The 16684-nt window shown below is 35.5% G+C and overlaps 2 protein-coding genes across 2 annotated transcripts in view; one reads left to right on the plus strand and one right to left on the minus strand.

Annotated features, from left to right (window-relative positions):
- IL1RAPL1 (interleukin 1 receptor accessory protein like 1) overlaps positions 1-16684 on the plus strand; it is a 1415748-nt gene that overhangs the window by 787145 nt on the left and 611919 nt on the right. The gene's annotated exons all lie outside the window — the stretch shown is intronic.
- Positions 5698-8890, minus strand: LOC125118822 (transcription factor SPT20 homolog). The gene is made up of 2 exons (XM_047765654.1): positions 8785-8890; positions 5698-8435 (listed from the first exon to the last, which is right to left on the minus strand). The coding sequence occupies exons 1-2, from the start codon at positions 8888-8890 to the stop codon at positions 5698-5700; spliced, it is 2844 nt and encodes a 947-aa protein (XP_047621610.1).

The following is a 16684-nucleotide window of genomic DNA, read 5'->3' on the forward strand; positions in this document are numbered from 1 at the left end:
ACTTTTAATTGAAAAATGTTGTGGCTCAGCAGTAACAAACCCGACTAGACTCAGGCTCAGAGTAGAAGTTACATATCAAAGTATGGTTATAGACAGGAGTGAAGAACTGGGTCCATTTATACCATGCAAGGTTAACTAATTGAATGTATTCTCATAAAGTGCATTTGGAATTTCAACCATAGCCTTCTGATTCCCTAGTCAGAATGGAATCCTAAAAGACCACATTAAACACATACACACACACAAAACACATACATTGTTCATTTTCTGCTTATCTTGTACTTTCTGCTAATATAATTCATTTGCTTAAAATACTTCTGTAGAGACTGAACAAAAGAGTAGCAGACTTTAAAATAGAAATATACCGTCGTATAGACTTTGTGTTGAGTATACAAGACAAATATTATCCACATGGCATTTACCAAGTAAAATTTGTGTGTATGGACATTTTATTTATAAGCATATATTGCAAAAACACATTTTTTAAAATAAAAAGGAGCTGATCATTTTGCACATTCCAGTTGCCTGTTATAATGAAATTGTGTAAGTGTCACTCTTAAAGCAATGGAGATGGCATTTGCATATCATTTTAATTGCTTTGGATTAAACATTGAAAGATGAGAGCCAAGAGGGCTTATTAAGCTGAAATGAGGGCAAGTGATAAAAAAGTGATATTATGTCAACAGTACATCTGGAAGTCTTTTGCTATTTCCATTTTAAATTCTAATTTGCAGTGTTTCTTAAAAAATTATCACTGAATGCCATGGAGTCTTGAAATATAATTTTAAAAATTAGAAGGTTAATGCATGAATTGTGCTTGATCAGTAAGATTTGATGTGAAAGCCAAACTAGAGATTTCTCTATTTTGTTAATTTTTTTTGTCTTTTGTTCTTTTTTAGGGCTGCACTTGCAGCCTATGGAGGTTCCCAGGCTAGGGGTCTAATGGAAGCTTCAGCTGCTGGCCTACACCAGAGCTGAAGCAACACCAGATCCAAATCGTGTCTGCGACCTACACCACAGCTCATGGCAACACCAGATCCTTAACCCACTGAGTGAGGCCAGGGATCAAACCCGCAACCTCATGGTTCCTAGTCGGATTCGTTTCCGCTGCACCACGACGGGAACTCCTATTTTGTTAACATTTATTTGTTCTAAATGGACTAGGCTGTAAGCTTTTGAAAGAAAGACATGGTCTCATTTATTTTTGTCTTTAGGACTTTGACATCATCTGTCCCTTTATAGGCGCTCAGTAAATATTTCTGAATAAATGAATGCCAAGTATAGCAACTCCTTCATAGTTATTGTTAAGCATTTTAGGTGAGGAGTTCACCACTGCTGGTTTTGATTGGTGCTGTGCCTACAGCCTCCCTTCCACTGTGAAACACTCTGTGCTTACTGACCTTCTCCCTCTTTGTACAGTTACTAAGTACATAAAATCCTCACCCACCTATCTTGAAGCAGGCTGTATGGAGTGGGGAGTTTGTTAGGTGACTTAATTTGCAATTCAGAGGGTCTCCTATTTGGGATGTTTGATTTGGGGCTTGTATTAGCAGCTATCATTTGTTGGCTGTGTTCACAGCATCAGAAAACTGATGTCACATAATTTGATAACCATAATGCCAATCTCATCCCTTTGCATTGGAGAATTAGCACCAATTCAAGGTGGCTCCCATTGCTTGTCAGAGTGATTTCACATTTGCCAGATAGCCTATATTGTTAGATCATCTAAAACATATCCTCTAAATTTGGTAAAATAACTATTCCATTAGAGTAATTCTAGATAATTTATTTTATGGAATGTCTAAGCAGCTACAAATATCATATTTTAAAATACTTGTAGCAACTGTGCGGAAAAGGTCCTATTAATATCTCCCTTTTGCAGATGAAAAAACTGAGGCACAGAAAGGCTAAATGACTTATGTGTGGTCTCATAACTAGTAAGTGACAGAGCCACATTTTGAAATTGAAACCATCTGGCTTTAGAGGGTTGTGATCTTAACCACAGTTCTATGAGTTCATAGATGACTGAAGTTACCCTGTGGCCCCAGAAATGAAGAATTTTGGATGCTACAACTGCTTTATTGTTATTGTTTTAAATTTTTAATTGTGGTTAAAAAAAAACACATAACATAAAATTTACCACCTTAACCATTTTTAAGTATACATACAGTTCAGTAGAGTTAGGTATAGTCACATTGTTGTACAACAAATTTTTGTAACTTTTTCATCTTGCAAAACTGAAACTCTACTCACTGAACAGTTCCCTATGTTCCCACCACATCTGTTTTTAAGTCCTGTCATCCGAATCACAGAAGCCAAATAAAATAATAATCCATTAGATTGTTATCACATAACATCGTAACAGAGAAATAAAGACAGTAAAACGTTATCTTATTTACATACATTGGCATATACCCAGAATTCACAACTTCTAAGAAATATAAATGCAAAATAATGAGGTGATATGAAATAAAAAGCAGTATCCTAGTGATTTGTCTTCTTGTTCCTTAGTTTTTGCCTTGGAATTTTGTAAAAGGATACTTTTATGTTATAGTTTATCAGAATGACCTATGACAGAATGCAGGAATATTTTCTTGGTTCAAAGCCAAGAACAAAAAGCAGAGCTGTATTTAATTTTGTTTCTTACCTTTATCTTAACTCTGCTTAAAGTTAAATTATATTTAAATACTGATAAAATACTATATATATATTATTTGTTTAATAATAATTCCCATTTAGTATTCTTTTGATGTTTTAAAAAGACAATTGGGATACTCAACTCAGTGTTAGAGAATGTAAATATGCATTATACATTTATAATTATATAGTAAAATTTTAAACATAAGTAAAAGTACTAATGCTATATAAATAAATGCAAATTTATATAATGTTTGAAAAAAATTTAAAATGATATTTATATTAATTTATATTTTCAATTCATATTTTTTAACTTACTACCAATTTTGATTCATGAATAACCCTATTCATGAAATAATCTGAAATGTGCTATAATAAATAATGATGTAGAAAGAGACCCAGCTTCTAGAGAGCTGATATTTATGCTGAGTACTAAGCTACATGAACAGAATGGAAAGGAGTTCCTATTTGAGGGTCTCCACAAAAACATGGAGGGGAGGATGAACATGGCACATTAGGAACACCAATAGTTAAGTAATACCAAAGCCACAGATGTGAATGGGGAAGTGATAGGAGATAAGGAAGAGAGGCAGGACAAATCCAAGTCAAAAAAGACCTTGTATTATGGTATGTGGAATGGATGGTCAGTGAGGACCTGCTGTATAGCAGAGGGAACTGTACTCAATATTCTGTGATAACCTATATGCAAAAAGAATCTGAAAAATAATGTATATATATATATGCATGACTTGGACACTATGCTGTACAGCAGAAATCAACTCAACACTGTAAATCAACTACTCTAATAAAAAACAAGCTTAATAAAAAAGAAGAGATATGTGTATATATATATATGTGAATAATTTTTCTGAACAGCAGAAATGAACACATTATAAATCAACTATACTTCAATAAATTTAAAAAAATTAATTTTGTTTGTATAGCCAAACGAAATTAGATTGTATTTGATTCCACAGAGTATGTAGATGGAGGGAAGGATAATAAGCAAAGGAGCATGACATGGTCAGAAATGTCACAGATAAATTTTTTTTAATCATCAATCCATTTGCTAATGCCATGACTCATTCCATCTGCAATTTTTTCATATTCTTTCTATAAGTTTGGTGATTCACTTGTTAATAAGGAAACCTCCTCATTTTTCCAAGAATCCCTCAAAGTTATAATAGAATTAGTTAGGGATAGTCAAGGATGCTTAGTGTATGCAAATATATTTCCTATTTTTAAAAATTATTTAAAATTTACTTGGTAACTGATTAAATTACTCTATAAATTATTCTAACACCAAATAGTAAAGGTTCTGATAGGATCCTGGAAAAGATAAATGTCATCATATTTGGACATATTAAATGAAAGATGTTTGCCAGTCATCCAAGGGAATGCCTCCATTAGCAAATATCATTATACAAAATTAAGTCATTCAACAAAAAATAACTATTTAACAAATACTTTTCTGATATTTTCAATATCTCATTTTTTCAGGCAACCTTCAATTCCAGGGAATCAGGAAGATGACATTTTTTTGAGTGATATACATTTTTACATTTATATATAAAATATTTTAAAAATATTATCCATGCATGTGAATGTAATTAGGTTTTTTGGGGGAGGACCTTTGGACAGGTCATTTCATTTCTTACCTTACATTGTTACCATAAATATATTGTTTAGGAGTTACAGAAATCATTTTTATTGGCAGGTAAATTTAAATGTATCTTCATATCAGTTATTCCTCCTTTTCCCTATAATTCCCTGTTGCCATTTGTTTCATCAGTTCATCTAAACGTAACATTTTTTATTTACTCGTCCATTATAAGTCAAGAAACTTTTATCTTTTCTCTCTTGTGATTATTATCTTGTCTGACGAGGACAAAATAATTGAGTCAGAATAGAGGAGCAAGATGAATGGCAGAAAGCAGGTGCATTTGTATATTATGAAGTGTTTGCAAAATAATAAGCACTGCATGAATAATGCATATGAAGAATATTGTCTGGCAAATGATATTGAATCATATATCCAAATCACTCCTCAATTACTGAAGAACGAATTACAAGTGCCTAATGCATCCAGTTTTATCAAAGAGAAAATTCACCATGTGGCACATCTAGTTAGAGTAAAAGCGCTACTGTTTATTAAGAGAAGATTAAAGTTTTTCTGTATCTATATTTTAAGAACCTAAGGAATAGATAATATATATTTAATTATATATAATATGAAAACATAAGAAATATATAAATATAAGGAATAAAGAATATATAAATACAAGGAACTTAAGTTACATGTATGATAATACATAAAGATATAATTTGAATATATAAAGAATATATAAATAACAGGAGTAAGGCATAGATAAATATAAAAACCTAAGGAATATTCACATATATATATATAAATTTGAAAACCTAAGTAATATATAATAATAATTATATACATATTTAATCATATATATGTAATTTGAAAATCTTGTGAATAAATATATAAATATTTTTTATTTACTTATAAAATTCTACTGTGGGATTTTTGGGGGGAGAATTAAATTTCTATGGCATTTGCCATTGATTGTAAGATTGACTTTCATATAATGTAACAGAACTATCATTTGCACTATTATTATTACTATATTTTCAGCTTAAGTACTTATGTTTCTTTTGAATATTTAATATTTTATTAATACAAATAGTTTATTTTGAATTTCAATATTTAATATACCTCACATTAATCTTTACAATAAACTTAAGTTGATATAACTATATTTTTATAGACAAGAAAATGGAGATTCAGGGAAGTTAGGAAATAGGCCTAAGGTTAGTAAACTGCACACGGATTTTGACCTCATGGTGGCTAGTGCCATAGTCCACCCCCGCCCCGAATCATTTTCCTGTTTAAAAAAAATGCATAGAGTTGTGCTTTTGTATAGTTTGTGCACCTAACAATGTAAAATACTGAGACATTAAATGCAAAAATGGGAGTAAGAACTCAGAAATCCATTGATCCAATGCTCTTTGTGTTGTTTTTAAAAAGATTAAAATGTAATGCAGGACTCAGTGAGTGTTTGGTGTGCTTCTCTTCATTTTACCTTTTGAGTGCCTTGCCGTATGCTCACTAGGTGGATGTGGCTGAGCTGTTTGGGCTGCTACTGTTGTCACAGCCACTGGGTGTTGCAGGATTGCGAACTGCATTGGCTGAGGCTGTGGCTGTGGCTGTGGCTGGAAAGCAGAAGAGAGCTGAAATCTCTGCTGAGGGAGGATGGGTCCAGCTTGGTTGTGGACAGAACCCAGCTGGGACAACACAACTGCCTGGGGCTGCATAAAGCTGTCCATTCTGTTAAGGTTAATAACTGTGGCTTGTGGAGCAGATAAGGCCGTACTTTGATTTACTAAACTTTGTACAGGAACCTGTGGCACTGGCTGTTGAAGGTGTGAAGTTATGGGTTGTTGGAGTTGCTGCTGTGGAGCCAGTTGGTAGAGCCACTGCTGCTGCAGCTGCTGTGGCTGCTGCTGGGCCTGCTGCTGGGTGTTCAAAATGATTGAGCCCGGTGGAATCTGGAATAGAGTTAAGGGCCTGAGACTGGAAGCATTTTTAAAAATAAGTTGAACTCCTCCTTGAGAAGGAGCTGGTGGTATGGAGGGCAGCACATTTGGTCTCTGAGCTCCTGCAGGTAGGTGTACAGGTTTGTTTTCTGTTGGCTGCTGGCCAAGGTTAATTCCTCCAGGCAGGAGGCTGGGATTGATCTCTGCTGGCTGGTGTTCAAGCTTGACTCCTCCAGGCAGGGGTCTGGGCCTGATCCCTATTGGCTTGCGACCAAGCTTGATTTCTCCAGGAGGGGGGCCAGGTTTGATCCATTTTGGCTGGTGACCAAGCTTGCTTCCTCCAGACAAGGTGGTGGGTTTGACCCCTGTTGACTGGTGACCACGGTTGATTCCTCCAGGCAGGGGGTTGGCTTGGATCCCTATTGGCTGGTGACCAAGCTCTATACCTTCAGCCAGGGGGCCAGGCTTGATTACTCTGGGCATTTGGCTCGGCTTAATTCTTGCAGGGGCTATGGCCCTGGTGGTAGAGTGCTGCATGGGTTTGGAGCCTCTCCTTGAGGCCTGGCCTCCTTGATCTGGGCACACCACTTTGGTGATGTGCAGGCCAGAGGATTTGGCTGAAACTTGGGTATTTTTTGATGAGCCTGCAGTGGACTGGGTGGTGGCAGGAAGTGTGATAACCTGACCGACCTCCACAGAAGATTTCTTGGAAATTTTTGGTGACTTAATAAGAGAGTCAGAAGGTGGAGATTTATGAGAGATGCTTGCCTGCTGTGAAGTCAAACTGTTACCTGAGGAGCTCTTTCCTGAACTCACAGAAAGTTTGATGGTTGGAGGTAGATGTTTGGCTCCCTTGCCCAGCACTGAAGACTGATCTGACCCAGTCTTAGGCTGCTCTGGTTCTCTCCCTGGAGAAGGTTGCCCGAGACTGGCTGAGGCACTGGAGCTGTGCGACAGCTGCACTGGACACTTGGCATTCTTCTGGACTAGTTCCTCGGATTGAATGACCACCCTGCCAGTGTCATTCTTTGTCCCAGTCACAAAACTACTGGAATGGTCATCTTTGGAGGTGTCGAGGGGCGGCATTTGTTTCTCACATCTAACTTTTTTACGAGATCTTCTTTTTCCGGAGATAAGTGGGTCATTAAGCGACTGCATGAAGGTCAGCTTTGTTGCCTGGGACTGACTGCCCTCTTCATATTCAGATACAGAACCATCTTGTACCTCATGAGTTGGCCAGAGTGTTGTTTGTAAGTCATCATATCTGACAGAGTTTATCTCTTTAGTATATTTCTCCACATCCACTTCTGAAGGTATAGCCAAGTCACAGGGTTTCTGTTTCCACATATCTACAAAATTTCCTGCTTTAGAAAATTTGAGGCCATAATGATCACCTGTTTTATTTTCTCTTATATTTTTGCAAGAAGTCAGTACTGTTAACTCAGGAGGAGGTGGACACTGAGACAGCTCTTGCTGCCGATTTAGAGAGGGCATGGAATACCTCTTGAAGCTCCTTTTCATGGGAAGAGTGTTCATCTTTTGCTTGTTATAGAGCAACCTGTTTTCAGTGCAGGCTACTGATACAGAAGGGTCTAGACACAGGGGTTCAGCTGTAGCTAAGATCAGCTGGCTCTCAAGCAAAAGTTTGTCCTCCTGGGTCCAATTCTGGTTATCACTGGTTATGGCCTGTACATCACAGACTAAAGTCTGCATCGTGGGACGTAAGAGAATATGCCTGCTTTGGTAGCCAGGAGGTTCCATTCCACTGGACTGCCTATAGTCCCGTATTTCTGCTATGACACACCCACGGTGAAAAAAGTTAACGGGAGACTTTTCCAGGAGATCCACCAAAGCTGGAGGTAATTCTTCTGCATCCAAGTATTCGAGCAATTCCCTTTCTTCATAAGGCAGTTGAATGCTCTCCGAATAGGATCCATTTTTTCCCTTGAGCATCAACGAATAGCCCTCATTCCCTGGGTACAAGTTGACCACCAAACAAGGCAAGGACTCTCTCCTAACAAGCTTTTCTAACAGGTTCACATTGCTTTTTAATTCCTCTGTAACCTCAGGCTCTTTTTCACATTCTTCAACATAAATATCATAAAGTTTTTCATGGAGTGACGGCTTCCCACTAGATGAGTATTTCCTTTTCGGAGGTCTCTGTTGGGCACTTTCAATGACATGCTCCGCATGATCCAAAGCTTGTTCTAGAGCTCGAGCTCGTTGCATTGTGGTACAAAACGGGGGCCCTATAAGAAGAGAAAATGTGTGTTGACGAAGCGGAGTGAAAACTGTGTCTTTAATATCGAGGTGTAGTTCTGAAAAAACACCTCAACTCCGCATTGGAGCCACCAGCCTAACCTCACTATGAACAAGAAACCCACCTCCAAGGAAGCACTACACAAAATTCTTTCAAGTGTTTGAAAATACCTGTATCTGTCAGAGCTGCAGCCTCTGTGCTAGGCCTGGCTTCGCCTTGCGACGTTGCGGCTGGCGAGGCCGGAAGTCGTCATGGGGGCCACATAGCCTGTGCGCCTGCGTGCATCCTCAGTCTATGCCGTCTACCCCCTCAGCGGTGTGTTGTCCAGTGGGCGGTACTTCCTGTTCTCGCATCTGTGCTTCCTTCTGGTGTGTCCGGCCAGGTGTCTTTGTCATGCCGCTTCAGTTTGACAAGATAAGCACAAAACCGTTTTTGGGAATCCATGCAGAGTCATCTCTTTTTCTCCCTTTTGCCTTTGTAAGATAAAGAACAAAGAATAGAAAAGTACAAAAATAAATAGTCTTCTTTGCCTCCACCTTTTCTCTTAAAATATGAGTATATTCAACCAATAGATACTTTTGAGGATGAATTATAAGGTAGTGGTACGCTAGAATTGAGACAGTAGAACTAGTGACCAATGACTTGCCGTAGCAGAGTTGACAGTTTCTTGAGGAGGCAAACAAGTAATCAGATAAATAGAATACGCCACAATTAGTAGACTTTTGGACAGAATGGTAAAGAAGAGGAAATCTTAAACATGGAGAAATGAGAAAAATACTTCCCAATGGAAATGACATTTATCAGACCTAAGGAGTTGAGTAAAATAAAAGGAGTCGAGTCATGGCAATTCTAGAGTTAGGAAAGAAAGCTAGATCAAAGCTGTTAATAACAGTGTTGTCAAAATATCTTTGCAGTTATTTTCCAGAGAGTTCCTACCAAGGGTCAAGCATATTTCAGAGTTATTCAGAATACAGTTCATCTAATGCTACAGAAAGTTTATAAGGCAGGCATTTTTATCATCATTTTTCAAAAGAAGAGACTGACATTCAGCCAACTTAAGTAATGGGCTCAAGGTGGCGAAGATGGTAATCAGTTGATATAGGTTATAAACCTAAATTCCTGACTCTAAATTCTGACCTCTTTCCACTTTATTTATTTATTTATTTATTTATTTATTTATTTATTTATTTTTACAAAACTACCCCTAAAAGCAGAAGCATATTTGGAAACATTGTTAAGAAATTTAGTGTCAGGTGCCCAACTGGATATCACCTCAAGATAACATATAAATTCGTGTTTTTTTCACAAATGCATATATTACCTATTTTAAAGCAAAATAAACATTCATGGAGATGGCTTAGTAGAACCAGCCAGTGTAGTTTTAAGTTTACTCAGAAAAATGAATACCAAAGGACAGTGAAGAAGTTGTTTTAAAAAATAAGTAATGGCCAGCGATTACCTTATCAGATATTATATCATATTAAACAGTATGTTATTGGTGCCTAAATTTTGAGGAATAAGCTGATCAGTTGATCCAAGAAATAATTCCCAAAACATGCAGGGGTTTGTTATACAGTAAGAGTGGCATCACATGTCAGTGGAGCAAAGATGAAGTTTTTGACTCAGTGATGTTGGTAAGACACCAACCTGTTCGAAAAATAAATAAATAAACCTTTGTCTTTCTTACAAATTCTGAGAAAATAAATGGATCAATGATGAAGATATAAAACTAGTAGAAGAAACTATTGGAGAATTTAAAACATCTGTGTAATTGTAAATTGGAGGAGGTCTTCTAAAAGCCACAGAGAACTATATCCGGTCACTTGTGATGGAATATAATGGAGGATAATGTGAGAAAAACTAAGTGTGTATATATATGTGTGTGTGTGTGTATGTGTGTGTGTGACTGGGTCACTTTGCTGTACAGTAGAAATTGACAGAACACTGGAAATCAACTATAATGGAAAAAATAAAAATCATTTAAAAAGAAAAATAAATTTCAGCTAAGTATGCAAAAAAAAGAAAAAATCAATTTATTTATTACTTTGTAATTGTCTAAGGGATCAGTTTGTTTCAAAACTAGGGAGATGCCCTGTCAGCACCATCAATCATTTATTGAGTACCTTCAGTGGCAGATATTTTTATACCAGTAACCTAATCACCAGGAAAAGGGCTTTTCTTAATAGGTTACATGTGTAATGCACAAGTCTAAAATAACTGTACCAATAGGATCAATGACATAGAAAGTTAAACTATTGATAGAGAAAAATATTCTAAAATGCAATTATCAGAGGAAACAAAATATTTTTAAATAGATAAAATTTATGCAAACTATTACATTTAGAATGGATAAGAAATGAGGTTCTACTGCACAGCAACAGGGAACTATATCCAGTCTCTTGGGATAGAACATGATGGAAGATAATATGAGAAAAATAATGTATATTATATGTACTACTGGGTCACTGTGCTGTACTGCGGAAATTGACAAAACACTGTAAATCAACTATACTTTAATACAAATAAAATATTTAAAAAATTTTTAAATTAAAAAAATAAAATAAAACAAAGGACTGATACAATTATTACAAAGAAATAAAAAAACCTGAATGGTAAACGAATTAAAATTAAATGGTAAATTACTGGGAGAAAATTTTGGCAATGTACATCACAAAGGACTAATACCTTTTATATAAAGAGATCTTATAGTTCTAGCATACTATTTTTTGTTATCTTTTGCATTCATTTTAAAATTTTTCCTAAGTTAAATTTATACTAATGTCTTTAAGTAGTCACATTAGTCCTCTTTTTTATACTTAGATTTTTACTCTTATGTCAGTTCTAAATATTTTAATTTTCATTTACATGTTAGTGAATCAGTTTATATTTCTTTATTTTTTCTCTTTGTACTTTTTAGTTTTGTTATTTCTACTTTATCAGAACAAAGACCATTAATACATTATTCCTCCAACTTTAGTACTGCTGTTATTTTTGTACCAGATTTTCAATTAGGTATGCTCATTACCAATTTCTCCAAATCTTTCTTCATCTTTTCATTGGAAAATTCTCATTCTCTAGTTATAGGAAAAGTTCATATGTACAATTTTCCCTGAGATTATTTTATTTTAGTGTTTAAAACCTTGCTGGTTATAAAATCTTGGCTCGTACTCTGTCCTTTTCTGTAGATTCTTGAAATTGTTACTCTGCTGTTTTTGTGCTTTGTTTTCTTTGTTATGTAAGTGACAGGGCCTTTTTCTTTGGAGGTTCAAAGGATATTTTCTTCATTTTTAAAGTGTAATAGTTTTACTAAAATAGTTCTTAGAATTGTTCATTCTTTCTCAGTTTTCCTGGATATGTTGTGGGTCTTTTTAAATATGTAAATTGAGAGCTTTTATTTCAACAAAGTTTTCTTTTTTTTTTTCTTTTGTCTTTTTGTCTATTTCTTGGGCTGCTCCCAGTGCATATAGAAGTTCCCAGGCTAGGGGTCCAATCGGAGCTGTAGCCAACGGCCTATGCCAGAGCCACAGCAACGCAGGATCCGAGCTGTGTCTGCAACATACACCACAGCTCATGGCAACGCCAGACTCTTAAGCTACTGAGCAAGGGCAGGGATCGAACCCGCAACCTCATGGTTCCTAGTCGGATTCATTGACCACTGAGCCACAATGGGAACTCCTCAATAAAGTTTTCTTTTACTTTTTAGAATTTATTATATTGAAGTATAGTTGATTTACAGTGTTGTGTTAATTTCCCTTGTACACAAATGTGATTCAGTTATACACACACACACACACACAGTCTTTTTCGTATTCTTTTCCATTATGGTTGATCACAGGATATTGAATATAGTTCCCTGTGCTATACGGTAAGACTTTGTTGTTTACTCATTCTGTATATAATAGTTTACATCTGCCAATCCCAAAGTCCCAGTCCTTCTCTCCCCCATCCTCCCTCCCCCTTGGCAACCAGGAGTCTGTTCTCTATGTCTAGGTCTGTTTCTGTTTCATAGATAAGTTCATTTGTGTCATATTTTAGATTCCACATATAAGTGATATCAAATACTATTTGTCTTTTTCTTTCTGAATTACTTCTCTTAGTATGATAATCTCTAGGTCCATCCATGTTGCTGCAAATGGCATTATTTCATTCTATTTTTATGACCAAATAGTATTCTATTTTATATATGTACCATATCTTCTTTATCCATGCATCTTTTCATCTTTTCTTTATATGTGTAACATATCTTCTTTATCCATTTATCTTTTCTATGAAAAGATTTTGATTTTCACATCATCAAAATTGTGAATAATGCTGCTATGAACATAGTGGTGCATTTATCTCTTAAAATTAAAGTTTTGTATGTATGAATGCCCAGGAGTGGGATTGCTGGATCATATGTTAAGTCTATACTTACCATGTTGAAGAGCCTCTGTAGTATTTTCCATAGCAGCTGTACCAAGTTACATTCCCAGTAACAATATAGGAGTGTTTCCTTTTCTCCATACCCTCTCCAGCATTTGTTATTTTAGACTTATTAATGATGGCCATTCTGGCCAGTGTGAGGTAGTATCTCATTGTAGTCTTGATGTGCATTTCTCTAATTGTAGTACCTCATTGTAGTCTTGATTTGCATTTCTCTAATTAATGATGTTGTGCATTTTTCATGTACCCACTTACTATCTATGTTTTCTTTAGAGAAATGGCTATTTAGATCTTCTGCCCATTTTTTTTGATTGATTTTGTTGTTGTTATGTTGTTGTGTTGTATGAACTGTTTGTATATTTTAAAATTAAACCTTTGTCAGTTGCATCATTTGCAAATGTTTTATCCCAGTCTGGAGGTTGATTTTTTTTTCATTTGTTAGTTTATAGTTTCCTTTGATGTACAAAACCTTATAAGTTTGATTAGATCCTATTTGTTTAGTTTTGCTTTTATTTCTATTCCCTTGAGGTACTGACCTAAGAAAACATTGGTATAATTTATATCAGAGAATGTTTTGCTTATATTCCTTTCTAGGGGGTTTATGGAATCATGTCTTATATTTAAATCTTTAAGCCATTTTGAATTTATTTTTGTGTATGATATGAAGATGTGTTCTAACTTTATTGATTTATTAACTGCTCTCCAGCTTTCCCAACACTGCTTGCTGAAGAGACTATCTTTTTTTTGCATTGTATGTTCTTGCCTTCTCTTTTGAAGATTAATTAACCATAGGGATGTGGGTTTATTTCTGGGCTTTCTATTCTGTTCCATTGATCCACATGTGTGTTTTTATCCCAATACCATAGTCTTTTGATTACTGTAACTTTGTAGTGTTATCTAAAGTCTGGGAGGGTTACATTTACTGCTTTATTCTTTTTCCTCAGGATTGCTTTGGCAATTCTGTGTCTTTTATATGTGGCTCCATATAAATTTGAGGATTATTTGTTTTATATCTGTGAAAAAGGTCATGGGAAATGTAACAGGGATCACATTAAGTCTATAGAATACATTGGGCATTATGTCTATTTTAAGAATATTAGTTCTTCAGATCCAAAAGCATGGGATATCTTTCCATTTCTTTGCATCATCTTCAGTTTCATTTATTAATGTTTTATAATTCTCAGTGTATGTCTCATAGATAGGGTTCATTACCTCTGAGCCACGACAGGAACTCCCATTTTTTATCTTTTCCCATAGATTTTGTATAGTTGTGGTTTTTAATTTTCATTTGTCAAGGTATTTTTAAATTTCCTCTTTGATTTCATCATTGACCCATTGGGGTTTTTTTTAGTAGCATGTTGTTTAGTTTCCATGTAATCAATTTTTCTCATTTATTTTTCTGTAATTGATAACTAGTTTCATGCCATTGTGGTCAGAAAAGAGGCTTGAAATAATTTATCTTTTAATTTTTTTTATTATAGTCGATTTACAATGTTCTGTTAATTTCTGCTGTACAGCAAATTAACCAAGTTATACATATATACACCTTCATTTTTTCACATTATTCTCCATTATATTCCATCACAGGTGATCAGATGTGGTTCCTTAGGCTATACAGCAGAATCTCATTGAAATAATTTCTATATTAAGTTAGCTGAGGCTTGTTTTGTGCCTTCATATGTTGTTTAGCAAAGTTTTATTGAATTAGTGTCTTAAAATCTTTCCTCTGTTTGTTTGATTTTTTTTTTTTGTTTTCCTTCATGGATTTCGTTAATACGTATGTTGGATAATCTCTTCCAGCCTTTTCTCTCATGTACTTTCTAAAGCGTTTTGTATTACTTTATTTTATTATCTCTTTTCTATTCTATCCTTTATCATCCTATGTTTTTGTTTTTGTTTTAAATTTGTTTGACTTACTTGCAATATTCACTTTATTGTGGTGGTCTGGAACTGAACCCACAATATCTCCAAATATGCCTGTATAAACATTATATGACTTTAGAAATCCCCATTTTTCTAGTTAGAATTGTTATTTGAAGAGGGAATACCATTTTCATTAAGAGAGATCTTTTATTTCTCTTCTTCTTCTTCTCCTTCTTCTTCCACACTCACAGCATGTGGGTGTTCTGGACCAGCAATCAGACTCACGCCACTGCAGTTACAATGGCAGATACTTAACTGCTAGGCCATCAGGGAACTCCCTTTATGACCCTGTGCTAATTGTGGTTATACCATTTATTCCTAGGGAAATCCTTTAGTTTTGTATTGCTGCCATAACAAATTACCAGAAACTTGGTTGCTTAAAACAACACCTGTTTTTTTTTTTTTCCCCCTAGTTCTGCAAGTCAGAACACAGAGCATGCTCAACTTAAGGTCTCATAGGGCAAATATCAAGATTATCTGGGGCTATGTTCTTAACTGGAGAATTTGGGGAAGAATACACTTGCCAGTTCATTCAAGTGGTTGAGTAAATTCAGATTCTTGTCTTTATAATTTTAAAGTTCCCATTTTTTTGTTTTCATTGACATTCAGGGGCCATACTTAGCTTCTAAACGTTGCTCAGATTCTTTGGCAAGTGTCTTCCTCCGTTTTCAAGCCAGTATAGGCATGTTGAATCCTTTTTATGCTTCACATGTCTCTAACTTCTTCTGCTACCAACTTGAGAAAGCTCTACACTTTTAAGGACCCATGTGAATAATCCAAGATAATAGTCCTTATTGTAACTCATGGTACCACAATGTACCATAATACCAGGACTAGTAACTCATTATTTTCACATGTTCTGAGATTTTTTTTTTATCGGCCACACCTGTGGCATATGGAAGTTCCCAGGCTAGGGGTTGAATTTGAACTGCAGCTGCAGGCCTATGCCACAGCCATAGCACCACTGGATCCAAGCCACATCTGTGACTTATGCAGCAGCTTTGGGCAATGCTGGATTCTTAACCAAGTGAATGAGACCAGAGATCGAACCCACATATTCAGAGACTATGTCAGATTCTTAACCCACTGAACCACAACAGGAACTCCTATTCCGAGATTTAGAGTGGATCATCTTTCACTAGCCATATTCCAAATTATGCTTACTACAGTTGCTTTGTAATTTAATCCTTATTTATTGCCTATTTTTTGTGTTTGGTTAGCCCCTGTTTCGTATCTTCATGTTGTTGTTCTTTTGCCTTAGAAGGTTTTTTTAAAATATTATCATTCATAATGTTCTTCCAATTCTGCAATTGCTTAAGTATGAAATACCTGTTAGATTGTAAAGTTAAATTTTTCCTCTGCGTTTTTCAAGTGTAGTGTGTATGTGTGCAGATGTGTTTTGCAATGGTTTTATCTACTGAACTGATTCTCATTTTTTTAGCTCCCCACCCCCCAACCCAGCAATACAAGACACATTGACATGTGTAAGGCAGAGAGATTGCAAGGCTTAACTTGATTTCATATTTCAGAGTCACGTACTTTGACTGCCATTATGATATGTAGATTTTATTATTGTTAATGTGTGGTTGTGTTTGGTATTTTTACAAATTGTACATTTTTTCACAAGTCTAATTTCTTCTAGTTCTTTGTCACAATCTCCATTCATTAGAGCTCTTTATCTTCAGTCAGTTCCTTTTCTCCCTTCACCACTAAATCTTCAAAGGACATGTTTCTTCATGGAGGCAACTCACTTTTCCTAAGAAGGGGTGACCACGCCTGGTACTATGCACTCTATCTTCCCCTTTCTTTTGATTTCCCAGTTACCAGTGCTGTAATATACCTGATCTCAAATCATTTCTTAGTATTTACCTTCTCAGAGTTTGGCCTCAAGCA

This window comes from Phacochoerus africanus, chromosome X, assembly GCF_016906955.1.
Source record: "Phacochoerus africanus isolate WHEZ1 chromosome X, ROS_Pafr_v1, whole genome shotgun sequence".
In the NCBI taxonomy this organism is placed as follows: Eukaryota; Metazoa; Chordata; class Mammalia; order Artiodactyla; family Suidae; genus Phacochoerus; species Phacochoerus africanus.